At 37.6% G+C, this 22,495-nt stretch overlaps 2 protein-coding genes across 2 annotated transcripts; one reads left to right on the forward strand and one right to left on the reverse strand.

Moving 5' to 3' along the window:
* The first annotated feature begins 2,823 nt into the window (after positions 1-2,823).
* tprg1l (tumor protein p63 regulated 1-like) lies at positions 2,824-6,730 on the forward strand. Its single transcript, XM_063463398.1, has 6 exons — positions 2,824-3,203; positions 3,421-3,512; positions 3,592-3,642; positions 3,733-3,858; positions 4,144-4,297; positions 4,819-6,730. The coding sequence occupies exons 1-6, from the start codon at positions 2,976-2,978 to the stop codon at positions 5,011-5,013; spliced, it is 846 nt and encodes a 281-aa protein (XP_063319468.1). The 5' UTR covers positions 2,824-2,975; the 3' UTR covers positions 5,014-6,730.
* Positions 6,731-6,947: 217 nt separating this feature from the next.
* On the reverse strand, positions 6,948-21,578 carry wrap73 (WD repeat containing, antisense to TP73). The gene is made up of 13 exons (XM_063463397.1): positions 21,445-21,578; positions 20,428-20,540; positions 20,082-20,234; positions 19,085-19,201; positions 12,795-12,867; positions 11,992-12,095; positions 10,951-11,037; positions 10,116-10,250; positions 9,727-9,804; positions 9,547-9,649; positions 9,317-9,442; positions 8,487-8,678; positions 6,948-7,330 (listed from the first exon to the last, which is right to left on the reverse strand). The coding sequence occupies exons 2-13, from the start codon at positions 20,494-20,496 to the stop codon at positions 7,218-7,220; spliced, it is 1,350 nt and encodes a 449-aa protein (XP_063319467.1). The 5' UTR covers positions 20,497-20,540; positions 21,445-21,578; the 3' UTR covers positions 6,948-7,217.
* Between the last annotated feature and the right edge of the window lie 917 nt (positions 21,579-22,495).

Genomic DNA, 22,495 nt, shown 5'->3' on the forward strand with positions numbered 1-22,495 from the left:
CTGAAATATGGCTGACTGAAGGCTCAAAGAGGAAATTACAAAACGCAAATGTATTTGATGTTGTCAAATACATTTGTGTTTAGATGAGTCAACTTTTCTAATTGTTCACTTCTAATGAAAAAACAAAGTATTGAAATCAAACAGCTATGCTTTGGTGTATGTGTATATGTATATGACAGTAGTAAACAACCTTCCACAAAAAAACAAGTTACAGTCATAGACAAAACATGGTCTTCCTCAAGGTGTTAAATGGTTGTAATTTCATAAAACATGGCTTGGAAGACAATTCAGATGAGCATTAAAGACCATTTTCTGTTCTTCCTCAATAAACTGATAAACCAAGCATGAGAACAAAGTCTGGATTATAAAGAGCAAGGACACAAACAAAAACACCCACTTTCATCCACGTGTGATCTTTACCCCCATATACATCAACAACTCTCTGAAAAACAAGTCAAAGTCAAGCTCAGATTTAAAAAGTTATTGTTTTACAAATGTGTTGACCTTTCCAGTTAAGTTGTACTGTACTGATTAAGCCTTTATGAAAAAAAAAAAAAAAAAAAAAAAAAAAAAAAAAAAAAAAAAAACACAACAACACACACACACACACACACACACACACACACACACAACACAACACAAAAAACAGTTCAAGATTAATACTCTTTCACATTTTGGTTAAAAACAACAACAACAATAAACGAAAACTCTAATCACTACAAATCATCATTACTAGTCTGCAACCTGCCCCAAGACTAATGTACACTCAAGCATCAGGTAAAGCAGGGAGACAAGTTTCTTTTAACACTGCAATATAGCTACAAAGCATTATCATTTGACTTCCGAAAAGTCTCTTTTTAAAGCAAAATGCTGGTTTATTAGACAATTTTCATTTGTGGGCAAACTGCTTCTTAAACAGTACTGTTACGTCTCCCCGAGGGCAGGAGGGAATAACACAACAACTCCGGAAACTCGGTACAGGTGTTAAGAAAAAGGTTTAATGGCAGCGCTCTCACAAAATAAATAACCCAAATTCAAACAACAAATGTGGGGGAGAAAGGGACAGTTAGGTTGTGCCAAAAAAACCACCAAAAAGACAAAACCAAAACATAGCTGAGCTATTATCCTAGAAAAAACAAAAACAGAAAGACCCTAAACCTCAACTCAAAACAAGCTCAAAATTACATGGGTGGCACCAACCTACTTACCTAGTGTTTCTAACAAAAAGTCTCTACGGGAGTAAGTGTATGGGGTCCCCAAACTTACCTAGTCCACTTTTACTCCCACCACAACCATCAAACAAAAGAAACACAGCAGAGGCGCTTTACACATGAGCCAAACAATTCAAAAGGGGGAAGAGAGCCGCGCCCAGCCACAGGTGAGTCTCCTTATCAAGGTGTGCACTCCTGGTTTGTCCAATCAGGGTCTCCCTCCTCTAATTAGTTGGACATCCCCAGATTGACATCAGCCTGCAGTCTGCGACCTAAGGGAAAGGCAAACAAAAGGAGAGGGAAAGAAAACATGCAGCCTGCAGACACGTAACAAGTACACTCTTTGTAAACATGCATTTTCAGCTCACAGTTCTCCAGAGTTTCCACTAGAGGGAACTGTTATAGTTAATTTCAATATTAAATAATTGTGAGCATTAGTTTATCGTCCTGAAAGCCGAGGGGGACAAAGTATCTTTAAGTTACTTTTTTTTTGTCCACTACAAAGGACATAATGAACAGACTGGGTCTCAGGAGCACACCTAGTTCGTCATTTCTTATTAAGGTGATTGTTTTCAATTATATGTAATGCCTAATATTTCAAATACTGATGGCATTTGGCAAAAAAATTCCAAAAATGAACATGGAAGAGTAAATATAAAAAAAAAAACGTCCAAGACTACAAAATAAATAAATACTCCATTGATTAAATATCAAGCTAAATGCTTGATTAAATGCTGCTGTAGCACTGCGTTCTCAATAAATGTTTATATAAAGGAGGTTTACTATTCTTGATATAGCTTATAAATGTAAATATTATTACAGCTAAACTCTTAATATTGATAGATCAGTTATGAAACTTCCTTTGATGAAGATATACTACAAATGATTTAGACTGAACAATGTCATGCACACAAACACACACACACACACACACACACACACACACACACACACACACACACCTTCATACATCAAGTTACTTTTTGCACAGTGCTCAGTCTTTTGCACAACCCACTGTCATTGTTGCAGTTTTGTATTGCACTGTCTCGTGTCTTTATCGTTCCGTTCTGTCTGATGTTTCACTGTTTTTTGCAATTTTTGCGCACTTGCACTTTATGTAATCCTGTGTTGATTGCCTGGTATATGTAGCACCATGGTCTTTCACCGTGTACTGTACCACTGCACATGGTTGAAATGACAATAAAGGCACTTGACTTGACCTAAAGAAAAAGTTTTTTCTTGCTATTTCCCGACTTACCTGGTCAGGAGGTTATGAGCCAAATGAATCTTATTACCATATTATTGTAGTATAACTATCGGGTTGCTGTGACTTTTACTGTGTTATAAAACGTAAAAGAACATCATCTTCAGGAATGAAGGCAGGAAGTGGCAGTACACTTATTTAATAAGTACATTATAATAACGTCAATAGAATTATGCGATAAAAACTAGAACATTACTTTAGATCCTTTCCGTATCATAGCAGTGATGATGATTAAAAAAACTGAACCAGTCAATCCAAACACCTGCTTTAAAAAATAAATTATTTACTGGTAATTACATGGGTCAAAAACACCGTGTCCCTTTAACAGGAAGGAAATTAAACGGGGGAAGTGAAGCAATAGGGAACTACTTCCTCGTTACCCCCACAATCACAACATTATTTGTGCGCAATGGGTGAATCTGCGTCGTCGGGAGGAGATTTTTAGATCTAACAGTCGGTGCACATCGTTGGGAAGCTCCGGGAAACGGAGACGTTTCATTATGCTTCAGCTCAACGACGCAATGGAGCCGGAGAGTCCGGGCGCTGCGGTTCTCCACCCTGCAGAAACCGAGGACGGGGTCGAGGTTGCCTTCACGCCGCCGGAGGCCGGCCGAAGCTTTGGACACGCCGCCTCCGTGGCCTGCTGTCCCCCGTTACAAACGCTGACGCCTTTTCATGTGCATAACCCCACCATGCAAGCGAAAGTGAAGGACTACTTCGTGTTCAGAGTAAGTTGCTCCATCCTTTCCAGCTTGCGGTGATAAGCCCGTTTATTTTTATATGATCCACTCGCACTTATCGTACGCTGCTTAGGTACCTTTAAGTAAACACGACCACCCCCAGCCGTAGGCGTCAGTGCAGGGCAGCATGTTGTGACAATCACAGTAACAGATCACAGGGAGGATGAGGCTCAGATGATTTACGGTTGTGTGATGCTGATCTCAGCCAGGTACCATTGAGCAGGCGGTGAGCGACATCAGGACTGTGGCACTGCCGTCCGAGGATGGAGAGGTGCTTAGTGTCTGGCTGCTGGCTGAGTAAGTATCCCGTCATCATGTTTATTATCAGGCAGGAGGCATAAAAATGAACACTTGTGTGAACTATTGTTTTCTACAGAATTGATCACTGGAATAACGAAAGGGAGAGACTTGTGCTGATAACTGATAGGTGAGTCAGAATCATACCTCATCTTTAAGTGACTACTATTTAATGAGACATATCAGGTAGAAGGTAACATTGTCTTGACATTCTGTGCAGGTCCCTGTTGGTGTGCAAGTATGACTTCATTAACCTGCTGTGTCAACAAGTAATCAGGATCTCTCTCAATGCTGTGGACACCATCTCAGTGGGCGAGTTTGAGTTTCCACCCAAATCCCTCAACAAGTATGTCAGAATTTCAGCTTGTGAACACCCAGAGTACATTAGTAAATAAATGTGTAAACATGACAACATTAACCTTTAATATTAGCAAAACAGAAAGATGTCTTTTAATTGTTTAAATAGCAATAAATACATACAAAACAATGTTTCCAAACTGATGCACACGGAAGTAAAATGTAAAAACTTACAAAATGCCTTTTGTAAACCGTTGTGGTCCATCTCTGTGGTTGTGCTGCATGAATGTCGTCAGCTGTCTAATCTTATTAAAACTGTTGTATTGTCAAACAGAAGAGAAGGCTATGGGATTCGTGTCCAATGGGACAAACGTCCCCGGGCTTCATTCTTTAACCGCTGGAACCCCTGGTCCACAGAGATGCCCTACGCCACATTCACAGAGCACCCCATGGCCCATGCTGATGAGAAGGTGGCCTCTCTCTGCCAGGTACAGTCACTTCAACTAAATAAAGCCAAACATGCATTTTTATTATTTCCGGTAATAGGCTACTTGACATTATGAAAACTAAGTGAATAAAGCTTAAAAATGTAAGGTTTTTTCTGTGTTGTGAAACAATGGTGACAGCTGGTGAATGGTTGTTTCAAACAAACAGTCACAGTTCAACTGGAAACAATGGACTGATTGCTTGCCTTAAAGACATAATTCAGCCCTCAAGATAAAGACAGTTATTCATACTTTTCAACTTGGTATATCAATAGATATTTTTGAAGCTGTTTTATATCTTACTGGCAAGACAACAGCTGTGCCTTGGGCAATTTCTCATCCAGGCATTGCTACATGCAGTGAATGAAGCCCATTCTACTGCAAAATCTTGAATGTATTCTTTATTCCAGAGCAACCTCAGATACTTAACTCCAGACAGCGACTCCTATTTTAATAAATATATAAATTGTGCACTTTTGAAGTAGCTGTTAATAGGTTCATATTTTTTCCTTCTACCTCTCAAGTTGGACAACTTCAAAATCCAGCTCGTGCAGGCAGTGAAGAGAGCCCATAAGGAGCACCCGATCCCAGGTCGAGCTAACGGTGTGCTGATCCTGGAAAGACCCCTGCTTATTGAAACATATCTAGGCATAATGTCCTTCATTAACAATGAAGCTAAGTTGGGCTACTCCATGACACGCGGCAAGATTGGCTTCTAAATTCAGTCGTTTCTCCAAACTACAACAGTTCAACTCATGTGTCTGTGTTAAACTACACTGTCTGAGGGAAGCTGCAGTGTAATGTGTAACATGTCTGTGCGTGTATGCAGAATCCAAGAGATGCCCACACACCTTCCTGAGTCGGTGTAATGGTCAGCCAACTGTACGTAAATGATGCACAGCACTGTAACAACTGTCTACTCATTCATTTTTTTGTGCCCCTAGTCCCCCCTTTCTGTCAGAGTTCCACACAAGTCTCACACACACACGACCTTCAGGAGTGTGTGGCCGTGCTATAAGAGTTGGGAGATAAAAGGCACAGCACGTACTTTATATTGAGCTTCTTGAAGTCTCACGTTTCTGGTTTAACCACTAAATGACAGACTGTCAAAATGAATGTGATATTTAGAACAGTGAAACCGTATCATCAGCCAAGATGAGTTCCACGTTTGCTACATGATATGGTTTGTGTTTGCATTATTCGGACCACAGAGCCATGTAGCTTCTTGGAATGGAAAAGCAGCTGATGAACTGAGTAGGATTGCTGTGTCACATAATTATTCAAATAAATTTATGTCGAGATATGGAAGGAAACTAGATAGGAGAGCATAGCATCTGCAAGGCTGTGCACTGGGCTCAGCTTTGGTACTGATTTGCAGAATGCATGGGCTTGTTCAGTAGTAATGATGAATTACATATCAAAATCCTCTCTCTTGTATTTAACCCTTGTCTTATTTTCAGTGCTTATATTTACCTAAATGATGTCTTTGCTTAGAGCAGGGAGCTACCATTTGCAGAGCTGTATTAGCTACAATAACAAAAATGTTCTTTTTATGTCAGAAATAATATGTGCAATGTGAACATGTAAATCTTTATGTTTGTTCTGTGAGTTGCCATTATGGTGCTGCAATTTGCATTTGTTTTAGACATATATTTGCACTCAGCTGTATTAAACTGTGCAGAGGGCGGGTTGGGTTACAAAGTGGCACAGATGCAGATAAAGCTTTGCATAAGTACATTAACTTCCTAGAATGTGTGCGTTGTGGATATTATTGTCCAGCCAAAGGTTACAGAACATACTTCCATGCATCGCCAATACCAACAGAAAACATCCCAAAATGCCTTTTTTTGTGGTCTTATTTGTGCATGTTCCCTGCATGTTCAGTCTGCATGAAAGATGTTTTTTTTAAAGAAATATCCCAAGTGAATCTGTAAATACTGATTGTTTTGTTTAGATACATTTTTTTCCAATGCATTTGACTTAAATGATCTAAGAATATGAATATACCATTAACAGTTCTCAAGTATTTTATTTAGGGATATTAACTCATTTCTACAAACACGTGAAGGTTTTGTTTTTTGTTTTAGATATCTGTAGCACAGTAGCCACTATGGAAAATTAAAAATGCCTCTATGTTTTTGTCAGGGCTGAGGCTTGGGGTGGATATAGAACTGCTTTACGATTACGTTTGTACTGTCGAGGACTGAAACTACTAGGACTGATTGAAGTTACAGTTCATGTGTCTTTAGAGCAAGATGATGCCTTGAAGACAAGAAATACTGTCCTGGTATATTTAGTACTGCCTGTTGCTGTTTGGATTTCTTACTGACATTTCAGTCTGGTCATAGCGGGTAACGCCTTTTACATGCTACAAGTAATGATGCACTATTTGCAGGTTAAAGATAATGCAACTTGTGTCATGAAGAACTGCTTTAAAATTACCAACTAAAGAAAATTGTCTCATGTCTTTGCTCATGTCAACAGTGCGACTACATTTCATCAAGATACCTAACTGTAACTCAGCTACTGATTTCAGTAACATGACATATACCGAAAACAAATCATATTGATTAAAGGCTGAACACACTTTTAGAAAACTCCCAAAAGCAACTATATTTATGACAAAGTTTATTTAGAACAAATACAAAATTTCAAGGTGAAACAGGAAATTCTAGCACTAAGTGAAATCTATAGAAAATTGTAAACTTTCACATTCTCACAGTGTTTGCAACTAGTGCTGAGTACATATTTATCAGTAGGAATCACTTTCCATGTTCCAGTAGCCCACACTTTTAAGAGCAGCTACAGTCCAGCATATGCAAGCTAACATGTTCAGGAGTGTTCTCAGTGGTCATTGACTCAGCTTGTGTGTACAGCTAAATAAGACTGAACTATGACCCAGTTATCCTTCTTTTTGTGTGCTTTACTTGTCTTCTTCATCAGTTTCCATGTAGCACAAACACAGCTGCTCCTTTCCAAGCAGTATCAAGGAGTTGCCACTGCAATGCCAGTTCAGAGAATGAACTTGAAAACCACCTGGCAGGAATAAAAGCGAGATAACTGTGATGTCAATGCCTTTACACATAAACATGCTCATAGTAAGAAATCAGTATCTAAAAAATACACTTCAACTTTGTGTAATGAGATTTTCAATTTCAGGGACATTTAAAGCAATAAATGTAAAGAAACAACAGAGACATTCTACATGTAAATACAGACAGTAAATCGATTCTATTTTCAATTATAAACAACACAATCTTAAACTAAAGGCAATATGTGACTATGTTGCTGTGAAACTAATTGTTCATTTACTAACAACTTGTCAATCAAAAGTTGTTATTAAATGAACCTACTATGGATAAACCTCCTTTTTGAAAGTATGATCAAAATAATGTCCATGTCTGTAACAGATGGTATGCCCTCACAGACTCTGATCTATGCATCACTGAATCAGTAAGGGTAGGCAAATAACCTTTGATGAACAACTATGGAAGGTTATCCAAGACGCCCAAAAAAACCTGAGCACATAGAAAAACTGTCCACATACACTTCAGAAAAACTGGTGCAGTTACAATACTTTAAGGTTTCTTGTTTTCATGTAGTTTAGCAAACAAAATGTTTTTTAAAATGGTTTGGTCCACTAAGAGCAGACTGCATTCATTGGTCCTTGTTTTTTTCTTAAACTTCTAACCGAGATCCACATTGACTGCTCTTAAGCCCAGTGCAATGAAGTGTAGCTTTTTAAGATGAACTAGAATTTCAGCCAGTTCTAATTTTGTTGCTAAAAATTTTGGCAACAACCTTTGACTAAAACTAAAAACTTTGATGGTTAAATTATAATTAAAACTAATAATGTTTAAATCAAAAGACTATGATTTAAACTAAATCAATACTTGCTGATTTCCACTCATTTCAGCCATGCTGTTTTAAACAATTTGAGAATAACAAAGCAAAAGCATGTTTGGTGTCAATCTTAAGTTCTATTTCATGATATCAGTGTTTAATATTCTATTAGTGTAAAAAATAAAATGAATGAATTTAACAGCGACCTTGTGGTTACCATGGAGATTAAACAAAACGACAGGATGGCTACTGGAGTTCTGCTCCTTTCCTATGTCTGAGAACAATGTAATTAAGCTTTGGACTCCCAACTACTTGAAAGTTCAGTTGTTTTAGTACCCAAGGAAATTACCTTCAGTTGGGACCTGAACAGCAACACAGCCTCCTGGAGACCAGAGATAGAGCTTGGTGTTGCCAGTACATAGTGCCAACCGGGGATGGCGTGGGTCCCACTGAAAACATCGTACTGCTGATGTCTGCTCCAGCACAGCCTCCAGGCTCATCTTCTGCATGTTCCACACCCAAACAGCACTCGCCATATTGTCTGCAGTTACAAAAATAGTCATACACATTCAAAACCACTCTCAGCCTAAAGAGCCAATACTAGTATCATAACAAATGTACACAACAAAAGTCAGTCAGTTTTGTACTATATAGGGTCAAAATTATGCACACAAGGTCAAAAATATACATAAAGCAGCACATATTTAGTTAAATGTCCCTTAGCACACTGCACCTTGAACCATCAGCATAATTCTGGTTGAAACTGAAGTAATTCAAATCAACTTCCTCTCAGCTGAAGATGAAAGCGGTTTCTTTTTAAAACCTCTGCAAGTGGAGTTACAACATACAGTTACAGACACAGTTAAAGTTGTTTGAACTGATGATGCAGGAATCTGCAGTTGTTTAGAAATGGCTCCAGGACACATTACAGACTTGTGTAATTCAGATTCTCAGTTCTGAACTATACTTTTGCCTTTGACAAGTTAAGAGGCTTTTTGGGACTTTCACCACCACATATTTAAGAATCTAAGTGGGTGCAGATTATGTTATGCAATCTTTTAGGCCAAGAAAAAGAGCTGTTCACAGAAATGTTTCAAAGGTCAGTTAATAAAACATTCCTGTCAACAATTAGTGCAACAAGAAAGTTCAATAAAAAAGGTAAAAGAAAAAAAATCTCACCATTTTTGGTGGCTAGATAGTGATTGTTTGAGCTGAATGCCAAAACAGAGACCCCAATCTTGGGGTTGGCTCGGTCTGGGTCTGGTTTGACCACAGGAATTTGGACTGGCAGTGAGCATATCTCATCTAGATGAGGCAACAACAAAGAATTTATAATGAGACAAAATTGGTTACTTGACCTTGGTAATTTTAGACAAATATCACTTTAAAAATGAATACTGCTTACGTACATTTACTCTGGGTGTTGAAGAGTGTGCTGCCAGTAGTGATGTTGTGCAGAGACATTTCGTCAGTGCCAACAGCTGGCCTTCTCTCCACTTCTTTATACACAGTCTAGAACCACAAGAAGGAGTAATTAACTGGTAATCAAACAATGTCTTCCAGGCCCATCAAAAACGCTCAATACTCACAGCTTTTGTGCTTTCCACTGTTGCAGGGTGCTCAAACTGTGCGATTTTTTTCCATGTGATATGATTGATGATGCGCACCTGACATAAAGATAAAAGTGTCTTAATTTCACTGATACTAAAAGTTGCACACAACACATTCTGCTCAAAATAAAAATGAACCTGAAACTATACTAAAACTTTTATTTAAGAGAGAACTCTAGAAATTTTACACATCAAAGTCTCCTTACAGGTCTTAATGATCAATGAAAAAAGTTGTGAAGCTTTTTATGACTTTAGGAGGAACTGCATGAAATTTGTGAAAAGGAAGACCTCATCTTAAAAAACAAAAAACAAAACCAAAAACAGGCAATCATCAGGAAAGAAGCAAAAATTTTTAACATCATCCATACTTTTTCATCATAGCTGCCAATTGCAAGGAACTGGCTACTGGGGCTCCAGGACACAGACTTGACACCCAGCGACCATTCATAGGCACTGTAGGTTGACAGCAACCGGCCATCCAAAGAGTAGAGCAACACTTTATACTGTGTAGAGGATACATACACATGAAACAGTATTAATAATAATGCTTTTATTCTGTTGCTAGCACTTAAGTACAGTGGTTAAGACAACCTTTAGTAGACAGATGTTGCAGACAGATGTCAGTGTGCTTCATTTTTAAATTTAGAAAGCAGTATATATATATATATATATATATATATATATATATATATATATATATATATATATATATATATATATATATATGTGTGTGTGTGTGTGTGTGTGGATCCCCTTCAACTTATGCATAACACATCTCCGTAAATCTGTTATGTTGGGTGTGGGAACTACAGGATATCTTGTGTTATGACTTTTTTTATGACTTTTTATACAGTGTAATTACATTTTGCAGTATTCCTGTTTCCAATATTATGAGACTCTTGTGAGGTGATCAATACAAATTTGTCCTATCCTGCGTAAGTGTTTACATAAAGAACACTTGTACCTATTTATAGTACCCCAACCATGCCTCAAAATTTAAACTGCAGATAATGTTCTTTTATAATTTAAAGCTGACTCTTTGATTACTGTCTTCCTAAACTGGAGTTTCTAAACTATTCACTTGCCATTCTTGCCAGGGTACAGTTTACTGGGTGATTCACTGATGACAGGCTCATGTTTAACTGAGATAGGTAATTTGACATTACAGTGATGGATCTTTACTGTATGAGGTAATTAACTAACCTCTAGACAACTGTCCCATACTGCCAGCACACAGCCATTTGGAGACCACTCCAATCCTGCCAGGTCCTGTGTCTCAGTCTCAAAATGCTGTAATAAAAAAGTGACATTAAATGAAGTTAATTAAGACATTCATTAAAAAAAATGTGAACATCTTAAACTTAATTTTTCCTCATATCTAGCACAATATAAAAAGATAAAAGGAAACAAAATACAAAATAAAAGCTATTTTCAGCTGTTCCCAGAAACACTGTGTTGGGTGCCCAAGGTTCATAAGTGCACACAAATACCACTCTGTCTGATCTGGTTGAAACAGAGATAAAAGAGAAATCTCGGTAACTGACTCTTAGTGCTCCTGGCTCCTTTCATCAGGGCACATTCTAGGACCTGTTAAAAATTATGACCCAGTGACTTGACAGCTCTGCCTTGTTGTAGTCTTGTCGTTTAAGTTGTATTAAACTGGATGATCTCAGACATCTACTTAAAAACAAAGCAGCTATTCAAGTAAGAGACATGAATGATAATGACTTTAATTAATACTAGAATCTATTCGCCTTTTATGGGATGAGCATGTGCTGCATTACAAACATGTGCCACCTGCTGCTAGAAAAAGCATAAAAGCAAGTGCCTCTCAGCTATTTGTCCCTTACACCACATACTGTTTTTAGAACTTTCGGACTAAAATTAAAGCACATCAGATATAGAGTAGTTCCCCAGCAGAGCCTGCAGAGAATGATTTCACATCCCATGTTTTGGAGGGAAAAGGGGAAAAATGAAAAAGCAGTAGACCCACACAATGAGATCAAATCAAACTGGTATGAACAAATTACACAAATACCATAGATTCAATTCTACGTGTTTTAAATTTAGGAGCAAATTTCATGTGACAATAAAGATAGTCATAATGTATGGCTAATAAGTCTATATCTTTTTGGGAATCGAAATTAAGGTCCCTTTCACTGTAGTTTACATGTCTTACTCAATTGATGAGTACATTAAAATGGCCTTACAAACAAAATCTTATGCAGCTGTAGCTCTACTTACCCTGAGTAAATGCCAGTCGTCACACACGAATATACTAACAAAGTCTTTGCAGTCACGACGTTCAGCCAAGGCCATATAGGACCCATCTCTGCTGAAATCTATACCTGTGGGTATACAAATGGTTTCTATGGAAGATCAAGAGGGAATTTGAACAAATTCCAAAGAACAAAAAGTGAGGAAAACAACTCTAAAATGCCACTTTATTTTCCAAAAAACTGCTCACTGGTAAAAGGGACAGTATTAAAAATTTGAGCATCAATGACACATAAAATAATCACTTTTCCTTCACAATTTTTTAAAAAGGATATTTAGTCATAGTAACAGAATAACAGAAAGAATTTCCTCTTTCTTTAAAACATGTCTATGTAACAGCTTGGAAAAAAGACAACTGTCCATTCTGATCACATAATACATGGCTTAATCTGTTTTTCATTATCTAATTCTTTGGCACCATAAAGTCTGGTATGCAACCATCACGGCGATATTATTTATATGACAGCTCTGAAGATACACAGGTTGCAAAAGGGCATGGTATTACATGTGGAAAATGGGGAGAGTCAGACACAATCATTTTTCCACTAGTTGTTGACAGGCCTGTTATGAAGAGCATGCCCCATTTACTGAAGAGAGGCACAGCTGTCAGCATAGAGGACCATAGTTTGGACCCATATCCTTGGGTAGTGCCACAAGGTAAAGAACGGCATGTGATTCATGGGGAATGCCAAGGCATTTAGACTGCTGGCCATGTCCTCAGGTACACTCGTAGTAGACATACATTCATATCATATCAGTTTCATACTCACCTTTCTGACATGCTTTGGGATACTTGATGTAAGATACAGCTTTAGTGCACAGTGACCAGACGGTGATTCTCAACTGTAACCAAAACAGAGAAAACAAAGAAAAGGAAACCATATATTATCTTCCAAGTTAAATGATGGAAAAGATCATTCTACCAGACAATAAAAAGAGTGTAAACACATCCATCCCTTTAACTGCAATGACACATTCAAACTATTCAACCACTGGTCTTCAATAAGAAAATTTAATTATAAGTTATTTGGTAAGTGTTACATCCATATGGCAAGTGGTTGTCAATAGACAGCAATATGAGGTCAGTCAACCAAAACACTTTTCCATATGTAAAGATCAGCTATGCAAATCCAGACTGCATTTCCCACCATGCACTTTAACAGCTGTGGAAAGACTGTCTTATGTCTTTGAAATGCAAAATCTCTGTGAGAGTCAATCAATCTATCATTAGACGATGGCCTGGAAAGGCCAAGTGTGTGGAGTGTTGTCAATCAGTGTGCTTCCCCAGGGAATGAATACACATGTTTAAGACCTGTAGCCACTGAAAGGGACCAAAAGAGGTTACCCTGTTTAAATTAAGACTTGAGCACATAAAATTAACAGATACAAAACAACATCTCAACACATAGCAGGAATAGGACCAGTCAATTTAGTAGCCAAGATGTAATGTCAGACATGTTTGCCACAAGTGTGACAAATTGACAGCAAGTTGTACGCATTGCCACAAATGAGAAGCAGCTATCTGACCACAAGTCGGCATAACAAAGAGAACACATGTGTTAATTCTAAGTTTTGACAGCAGTCACTTAAATACCCAGCGGCCTCACTTCAGCCAGACTCATGCCAACAAAAGCAAGTGGCCAAACATGACAGATATGCTGATCTAAGGAGTATGACAAGCGGTATCTTGACCTTCAAATAAGGAGCACCAGAAGACTCTTGGGACACTGTTACAGAATACGTGGTTTGTACTGCCTATGTGTATGTGTTAAGGTGTTCAGAGATTGATTGATGAAGTTAGATTCAGCAGCAAAACTCAACCTTATGCCAATTTTCCCCAGTGTTCACTATAATACAATTGCAACATTACCATTCCAACAACAAATTTTTAAAACTTCCAGATGCTAGAAAAACAAGTTTTGTGATATCTCATCGACGCAAATTTTCTGGGCTGAGCAGATGAATCACTTCTTATGTTTTGTCTCCAGTTTTGTGCAAAGGAATATTATTTTTGAATCCTCAATTAAGACTTAAAAAGAATTTTTTCAGTCTTAATTTTTAAGGCTGGTCAATGTAAATTTTTTAATACTAGAATTTTTTTGTAACTGTAGTATTACATCTGTTTAAATAGTAATGGCAAAAAGTATGCTGAACAAAAATGTGAATTACAATTTGAACACAGAACAGTTAAAAAGGCAAGGGCTTTTTTGTATAATTTAAGGTTATTGAAGAAAAGCATTTTTATCCTTGGAAATAAATGGTTTCATTTGAGTCTGATAATATGAGTAGAAGTAACAGCAATAATAAATTATTCTTCAAATAACACTTTATTTTTGGCAGTAAAAAATAATGTAATTTCCATTTAAGAATGGGCAGAGCTAAAACTACTGAAGTGACGAGGCTTTCATCAGAGTGTACAGACAGATATTTGAAACGGTCCAAGTCTGTCACCTGACTGGACTGAAGTGTTGACCCGCGTGTTTGGTCCAGACATCCAGCTGTGTAGGCTCTGTAATAACACCGCACCGCACGCTTCCTGGACATCCCCTCAGACATGGTGCCATGACAACTAATACCAACAGCGCTCAAACACAAACAGAGTTACACTTCTTAAATACCCTGAATCCACCACATAAGGGGCGCTGGGAGATCAAGACCCAAAGGCAATGTAACTTTAAACCTGGTGGAGGAAGGTTAGCATGAGGAAAATAGGTGAGAAATGCTTTTCCGTGTAGAGTGAGACTCTTATGTGGTAAAACTACCCTTTAGATAAAGTATCCTCACCAAAGGTAAGCAGAAACGTAGGACTACGGTCTGGGGGCAGGAGTGGTGTTAAAGACAAAACTCTCCCACAAAAGCTGCTGTTTATTTATCAGAGAAAATTGTTACGAAAAGCCCTTGGAGACTATACTAGAAGGTGGAGCAAATAATAATCATGACATATTATGACAAGTCAATATGCTTAAAATGATGTCAAATATAATTATTGGGGTTCATTTATACCACTAAATACATGTAATATGTAATAAAAGGTATTCTTAAAAAAAAATAAAATCAAAATTTGGGGACCTTCCCATCAGGAAAACCTGTGGGCAATATGATAACTACAAGAATGTAAATACTACAGTTACTGACAGCAATCTGGAATAAAACGTACCCATCAGCCATTCTTGTTGCATTCTTATTGCGCGCCTAAGCGAGTGTGAGAGAACGGTCGAGTGTATTTGATGCCATATAGGCCTATCTGTCAGCAGAGGATTAGTTTGTAGGCATTCCACGTAGGAAGTCATCTCAAACCAATATAGCCTATTTCTCCTGTTACAGCCTTATGATGCTACCAAGGAACAGGAGCCTTTCACAGCCCACATAGGGTATGGGTGAGCTATTGTCCCCTGCTGCAGTGCTTAGGCTCCCTAAATTTACAGTTCGGTCCGGTAGCATTGTTGGCAACAGTGCCACATTGCTGCCAACAATGCTACACGTTAGCAAGGCTCCAGCTGTACTAGTAAAGAATCTCTAAGGCTAATCTGAACCCAACAATGTAAAAACCATTAGACAAGTCAAGCTCAGCAATGTCCTTGGCTGGACTTTTTCCACCCTCAGTTAGTAAAGCAGGATTAATGTGGATGTGCGAGTGGCATTTTGTGAGGTCCTAAGATAAATGAATGGAATTCAAACAGGACACCAGTTGCGTGAAGTCTCACAATACATAGGCTAAGTTTCAGCAATGTGACTTTTTATTACATCTATGACAAATGTTTTAAAAATCTGGGCAAAAACAAAGTAGTTGGCTTTAAGGTGCTTCATTTCACAACATTTCGAGTAGTGGTTAGTGGTTCTGACTTCTACAGCTTTTGTTAACACTAGATAGAATATATAATCATGTTGGTACAGCCACAATGACAGTTGTGACCTAGAAATTTGAAAGATCTTTTGCTTAAAAAAAACAAAAGAAAAGAAAAAACAACTGAGACAGCCAGACAAACACAGACAGCAGATTTATTGATACATAGACAGACAAACACATACACAGAGGCATGATCCACACCACAGGCAGCTGTCCCTAAACAAGTTAATATAGCAGGCTGTTTATGAGTGGGTTGAAATTTAAGCCTGACACGAACACCCGCCTGGCACAGCCTTAATGAAATCTTGGGCTGGGGTGAAGGTAAGTTCAGTGGGCTCTTTGGCAATGCCACAACAAGTTCCTAATTTTTCTCTGTTAATTAAATTGGTTTTGTAACCTGCACCACAAAAGGCTGCTCAGTAAGCAGCAAGTAAACCTACTTACATCTAGCCAGTTATGAGAGAGATGAGTAACTACAGGTTTTTGACTGCATAACGGGAAAGATTAAATGCTTATACTAATATAAATATATTTTGACAAAAACCTAGAGTTTTTGACAATGATTAAAGCTCAGTGTTACTTCAGCAGAAGGTTTGCACAATAACCATATTGAGCAGCAGCTTCACCTGTCACAGACAGACACAGCAGCTGCAATTGTTCACACAACAGTGGCACTCCATGCTGTCTGACATTGGCCTTTTAAATTGAGTAATGACCATTAAACGTAGCACATAAAGTATCATATCACCTCTCCTTTCCACAGTACATGCAGAATATTTTCCTCAAGTGCCAGTGTATTATAATTGGTCTGACATCTGTTTGTCTTGGAGCTTGTCTGTTTTTTTGGGGCTCATTTCTCAGAGTTGTTTACCAGAACTACTTGGTTTGATTTGGTTTGAACAAAATAGAACATTAATTTATAGATACACCGTTCTCAGACTGAACTTACATTTTCACTTGTCTTGATAGAAAGATAAAATAATCTGCACTGGGTAGGCCTTTCAGCCTTAGCGGTTCTACAACAAACACTAAAACACCAATGGCACAAAGCTGCCATATGACAAAAAAAGGTATGATATTAGGAGCAACTTGGGGTTCCTTGCCCAAGGACGTTTCAACATAAAGAGGGATAGGGACTGACATGGGAAACCTCATCTACTACCTGATCCCAGTGACAATATCAGTACGGCACAACATACTCCAACAAACTCACAAAAAACAGCCTTCAAAATAAAGGAAAATGAGCTCTACAAAACAATTCCATATAACACTGATTTCAGGCTAAAACTACAACAATTCTTTCTATTCTAGCATAATTTTTCTTTTATAGTTTTACCTTTTGACTGTGATTTGAACCAAAACTGCACTTTGCTATACCACAAAAGGTGCAAAGCTTAACAAGTTAATATTAACTATGTAGTACATGTAATTAATGAAAACAATCAATTTTTTTTTGTCCTAATGATGGATACAACTTTTTTCCTCTTTTCTCCTTTAGTTGCTTTTAAGGTTTTTTAGAACCTTTTTGCAGCACTTGGATATTGGACGAAAAGGTGATTAAAATGTAAATAAAAGTAACGACATCAGTTTCATTTTCTAATAGCCACATATAAGTTAATTAAAAAAGCAAATGTGTAGTTAAGAAATGAAAGAAAGAACGCTGACATTTTGTTAGAGAAACTAAAATTAAGTATCAAGAATCAATAATCATCACAGCAAGGCACTGACAGCAAGCAATTTAAATGAGGTTATGTGGAATGTGTTCACAATTCAACGTAGAAACATTAGAAAAATGAGTACAGTTTATATTAACCATTCAAAACTGCCCACACACATGCTCAAATGCAAGATTACTGCACTAAGATTGTCTATTCACTAAGCTGTAGACAAATGCCATAGCTCTTTAGGGAAGGAAAATGCATTCCTTTCAAATTCTGTTCCTTTTTAAACTTTATTTATCAATAAGATTCTGACTGAAACAAAGCAGACATACCACAGACACTTGCACTCCTTGCACTCTACTCCAGACAAGACACAGTTGTGTATTAGACGACAACACCTGTTAAATGATTCCTGGAATCAGGTTCAGTGTTACAGACATGGCCCACCAGTGCCTCCGTCGTATTCCACAAGCCCCAAGGGTAGCTGCTATAACAGCACCCCTTACGACATGTGCTTACTATGGAGAGAATATAAAAGAGGAATTTGGAGGCACAGACAATTTATTTGGTTTGTACTTCGTTTTATATACTTGCGCAATCTCAAAATCTCCTCAGCTGAAATTTGGTGGGTGCATGTACATACTGCATGTTACTTCAAATTTCAAATATTTTTAGTAATGACATAAAACATAAAAGATGCAATCTTAAAGACCTTTGTCTGTACTTTCCCCTTAGAAAAATAAGTTATTTCTGGTATCAAATATGTACTCCTGTTTTACAAGGTCATTATTGTGGAGTGAAGGAATGTCCATCAGTCATGACTACTGATGATTTCCACATAATATGTATTCTTGGATCTGATGTTTAGAGCATACTACTATCAGCTTCAAGTGAACCACAACTAATAGTCAAATAGTCATCAAGAATGGAAATTATTATAAAGTGCCTTGAGGCAACTGTTGATGTGATTTGAACTGCTCATGTGATTTGGCACTATACAAGTAAAATTGAATTGAATTTAAATAAAATGAAATGAGCATTTTGGCTCTTGTCTTATAAAACATATTTCTGCTTGGCTTTTTATTTGGGCAGTAAAAGTAACAGCCATATAAAGTATTAATGTTATTCATTTAACCTGCTCCTGGTTAGTGTATGGCGTTTCTGATCTGGTTGGTTTTATTCCATCAGTGTTGGTAAGCCTACCTACAGTTACTGTATTTTTATGACCAATAAAACATCATTAAATAGACTTGATGCCAAACAAAATACCAGACCTCCATCGGAAGGGCATATACACATTGCACTCGTGTTCCAGAGGTACTTGAATCCCACGTATGACAGGACGCTAACAGGAGGGCGGCTATGAAATCAGGCTGAATACATGTAGCAGGTGGGGGGTGTAGGGGGCAGTCAAGAAAGGCTCTGGTGTCTGGCTATTTTCAGGTCCCCCGTTCCTTGCAGGCCAGCAACAGTTGGAACCAGACAAGCATAAAACACATTTCCATGTGCATCAATGCACACACACACATGCACAAACCAACTTCACACTTACATGGAACTCGGTGGTGTTGAGAATGTGACGTCCATCTGGACTCCAGCGCGAGGAGACTAGTCCTATTGAACCCTCATCAATCTTGCAGTGCCAGTCCGGCTGTTCAAGAGACCACACCTGAGAAAAAAAAGTCAGAAGGAAGACAGAGCGCGACACCAGGACAGCAAACGGCAATTACTCATGACATCCTTTACACACATCCTCTAACTTTCTCAGTTTGATTTCAAACAGTAAGAACGCATCAGACACAATGAAAGACTGGCACTGGATACCCTTTCAAAGGTAAGCAACTTGAGCTACGATGTGCATGAAACTGACATCACTTCAGTAACAATAATTACTGCAATTCTGTCACTTTGAACACTATCTGATCATCCTAAAATAAAGAAGTTAAAGCACAATAAAAATAAACAGCATGGTTCTAGATCATCCAATGAAAGAAATAATGAATATTAAAAGTTATTGTACCTATTTGAATGCTAAATAGTGAGTTTCACTGAAAGCAGTCTCAGACTACTTCATCTAATGTGGAGTCTACTGTGTCCTTAAAGTAACAGCAATAAGAATGTATGTATAAAAAAGTTAATTAGTATACATTTTTAAGACTAAAAGAAGGATGTACATGTGATTGAGACTTTAAACGGGACATGTCTGAAGCCTCCAAAAATTTAAAGTACAATCTCAAAAAACTACAACTGAAGATACGGAGCATTTGTTCTGAAGAAGTATTTCTGTATGTCATTAAATCATTTCTAAATTTAGGGAATGTGGCATTACTGGTCTATTAGTAGTTTGATTAAATAGAGCCTGTGCAACTAAAATCCACATACATCACTTTAGTAATCAGTTTCTATCGATCCAAAAAAAACCCCAACATTATTTAAAAGAATTTGTAATTATTCGTATAATTGTGAACAGTGTTCAACTTGCAGACTGATCACCTTTATTCACACCACATAAATGGTCAGATATCCACATTACTTTTCTCTCAACCTACCTGTACTAGTCCTCTCTTGTACATAGCACACAGAATAAAGAGAGAATCAGAGGACCACTCCATATGGGATATTTGGTCAAGGCAGGTATACAGGTGCATAATCTGCAAGGTGCTCACATCTCGCACCACTAACCTGTACTGCACACATGTAGCCTGAGGAGTAAAGCCAAAGACAACAATCAGCAAGGAAATTACCTATTTCCATCTTATCCATAGAAATAGGTAATTTAATGGAAACATAACAATGGTAATGGTAACATAACAATGGGAATGAAAAAGATTTCTTTCTACCGGAAACAATTAAAATACTACAAAAAAATACATATTGCACTACTCAAACACTTACCAAATACTTTCCATCTGGGGAAACTTTACAAAGCTGATTGGACTGCTTGAAGACCTCAGAGAAATTCATCTTACAGTGACAATTGTTTTGTCACCTATGAAGCACACTTCCAACTGAAATGAAATTGATTAAGATATTTAATCTTTTACGGTAAAGGTCAAAGGTTGGTTAAAGGTAAATCAGAGCTGTAGTAATTTCAGCTAATATTATTTTATTATTATTCACACTTTTGGAAATATGTTCCCAAAAAAACTTTTCTCTATTTTTCTTACACTATATTTTCCATAACTTTATTTATTGTAGTTATAATTTATTATGTTTTTAAGTCATTTCGATGTTGTAACCTGTGCATTGTGAACATACAAGCCCAACAGGGGACACGGGTTAGAAATTAGCAATAAATTCTATGTGCAGCACATCAGTTTCATGCTCCGCACTGGGACCATGTTAAACGTCATTGTCCTTTTCAAATACATAAAATTTAACTAAAACAACTGCAAAAGATTTGCAATTTGTACCACTCATGCCAACTCACGTAGTTTGCAGGTATTAACACGTGATGGCGCTAAAGGTCCAAGAAAATAACTAAGCCTCAAAAAATAGGCATGCAGAAAATACACAAAAAACTGTTTCCTACAGGAAAAGAACTCGACTTATATGGCAACTACTTAGCTGCATAAAACGGACTTAATCCTTTCCCACATCGAGCATCATCACAAACAAAGAAATTTTCGTAGCTACCTTGGTTTAGCTAACTCTTAAGAAACACCTGGAGGAAACGAATTCGTCGAGCGAAGCATGTCTGAACGATGTGTTTTACTGCGATTTTTGTCGTTGGTATAAAATTATTTAATCAGTGGATAAGAACTGACCACTACATGCTTAAGGTAAAGTTAGCTGTTTAACTAGCTGTCACCAATGACTGAGCTCGCTCAAGGCTAGCATATAATGCTACTAGCAACGAAGAACTCTATGGTAGCTTTCGACCAAATATCACCGTTTAATGCAAACACTTACTTCCAGCGTTAATTGAGTTGTTTTTGTCACTTAAAAGATTAACGCAAAAAGTTCAAGAAAGACTTCAGAAAAGTTTATTCTCCACATGACTGCCTTCGGGTGCATACGCTGTTGATTCAATTGCTGCTGGTTTGTTTGGATGAATACATGACGACATACTGGTGTTGTCCAATCAGCGTCTGCTGTTAGTGTTTTCTTGCCTTCTGGGAAATGTAGTTTATAATTGTATTTTCACTCGTTTCCTACTGCTTGTGAGCGTGTGTTTCTGTACCAAATCAATACAAACCTATAAGCATCATATTATCATCACAGGGTTATGGGCTTTTAATCGTTTAGTGTAATTTAGAATATTATACATTTTTTTCATTTCTCTCATTGCCTTAAGTTCTTCCCCATCATGTTTCTTTCGTTCTTAATTGTATCCTACAGTTGTATATATATATACTTGAATGTATAAGCAGAGGCAGTCTAACACATTTATATATATATACTTGAATGTATAGGTAAAGGGCAGTCTAACACATTTTTATTATCCCCCAGCATCATCTCCCGGTTGAGCCAAAGCTTTCCCGCTTATATGCGGCTAAACCGCGCTACCGCCTCCCTGCTCTCCCAGCGCAAAAAACGCTTCACCTCCTTCTCGGTCACCCTCAGCAAAGATCACACTTCTCTGGAGAGCATGCAAATCAGTTTTCCTCTTGAATCCGGTTAATATTGCTTCTCAGAAAAGTCAATCAACTCTAGTCATTGTTATCAACCTGAGTCAATCGATTTTTTCCATTTTTTTTCCTTGTTGCTATTTTTTATGGAGGGTCACTCTCTCGGCACGTTCGATAATAAACAGACAGCTGCTGGACGCAACATATTTCCTGGGTGTTTGACTTGGAATAAGAATAACCTTCAGGTAGGCTCACGTCTATTAATGTTTAATGAGCTATATGTTACAAATGGTGGTCTGGATTTTACTTGTGAGCATTTTTTCCTCCCAAAATGTGACAATTAGGCTGACTTTTAAAAGAAGCTTATTCACAAGACGTATTGAGAAATTTCA

The sequence above is a fragment of the Pelmatolapia mariae genome, linkage group LG20 (genome assembly GCF_036321145.2).
Source record: "Pelmatolapia mariae isolate MD_Pm_ZW linkage group LG20, Pm_UMD_F_2, whole genome shotgun sequence".
NCBI lineage: Eukaryota > Metazoa > Chordata > Actinopteri > Cichliformes > Cichlidae > Pelmatolapia > Pelmatolapia mariae.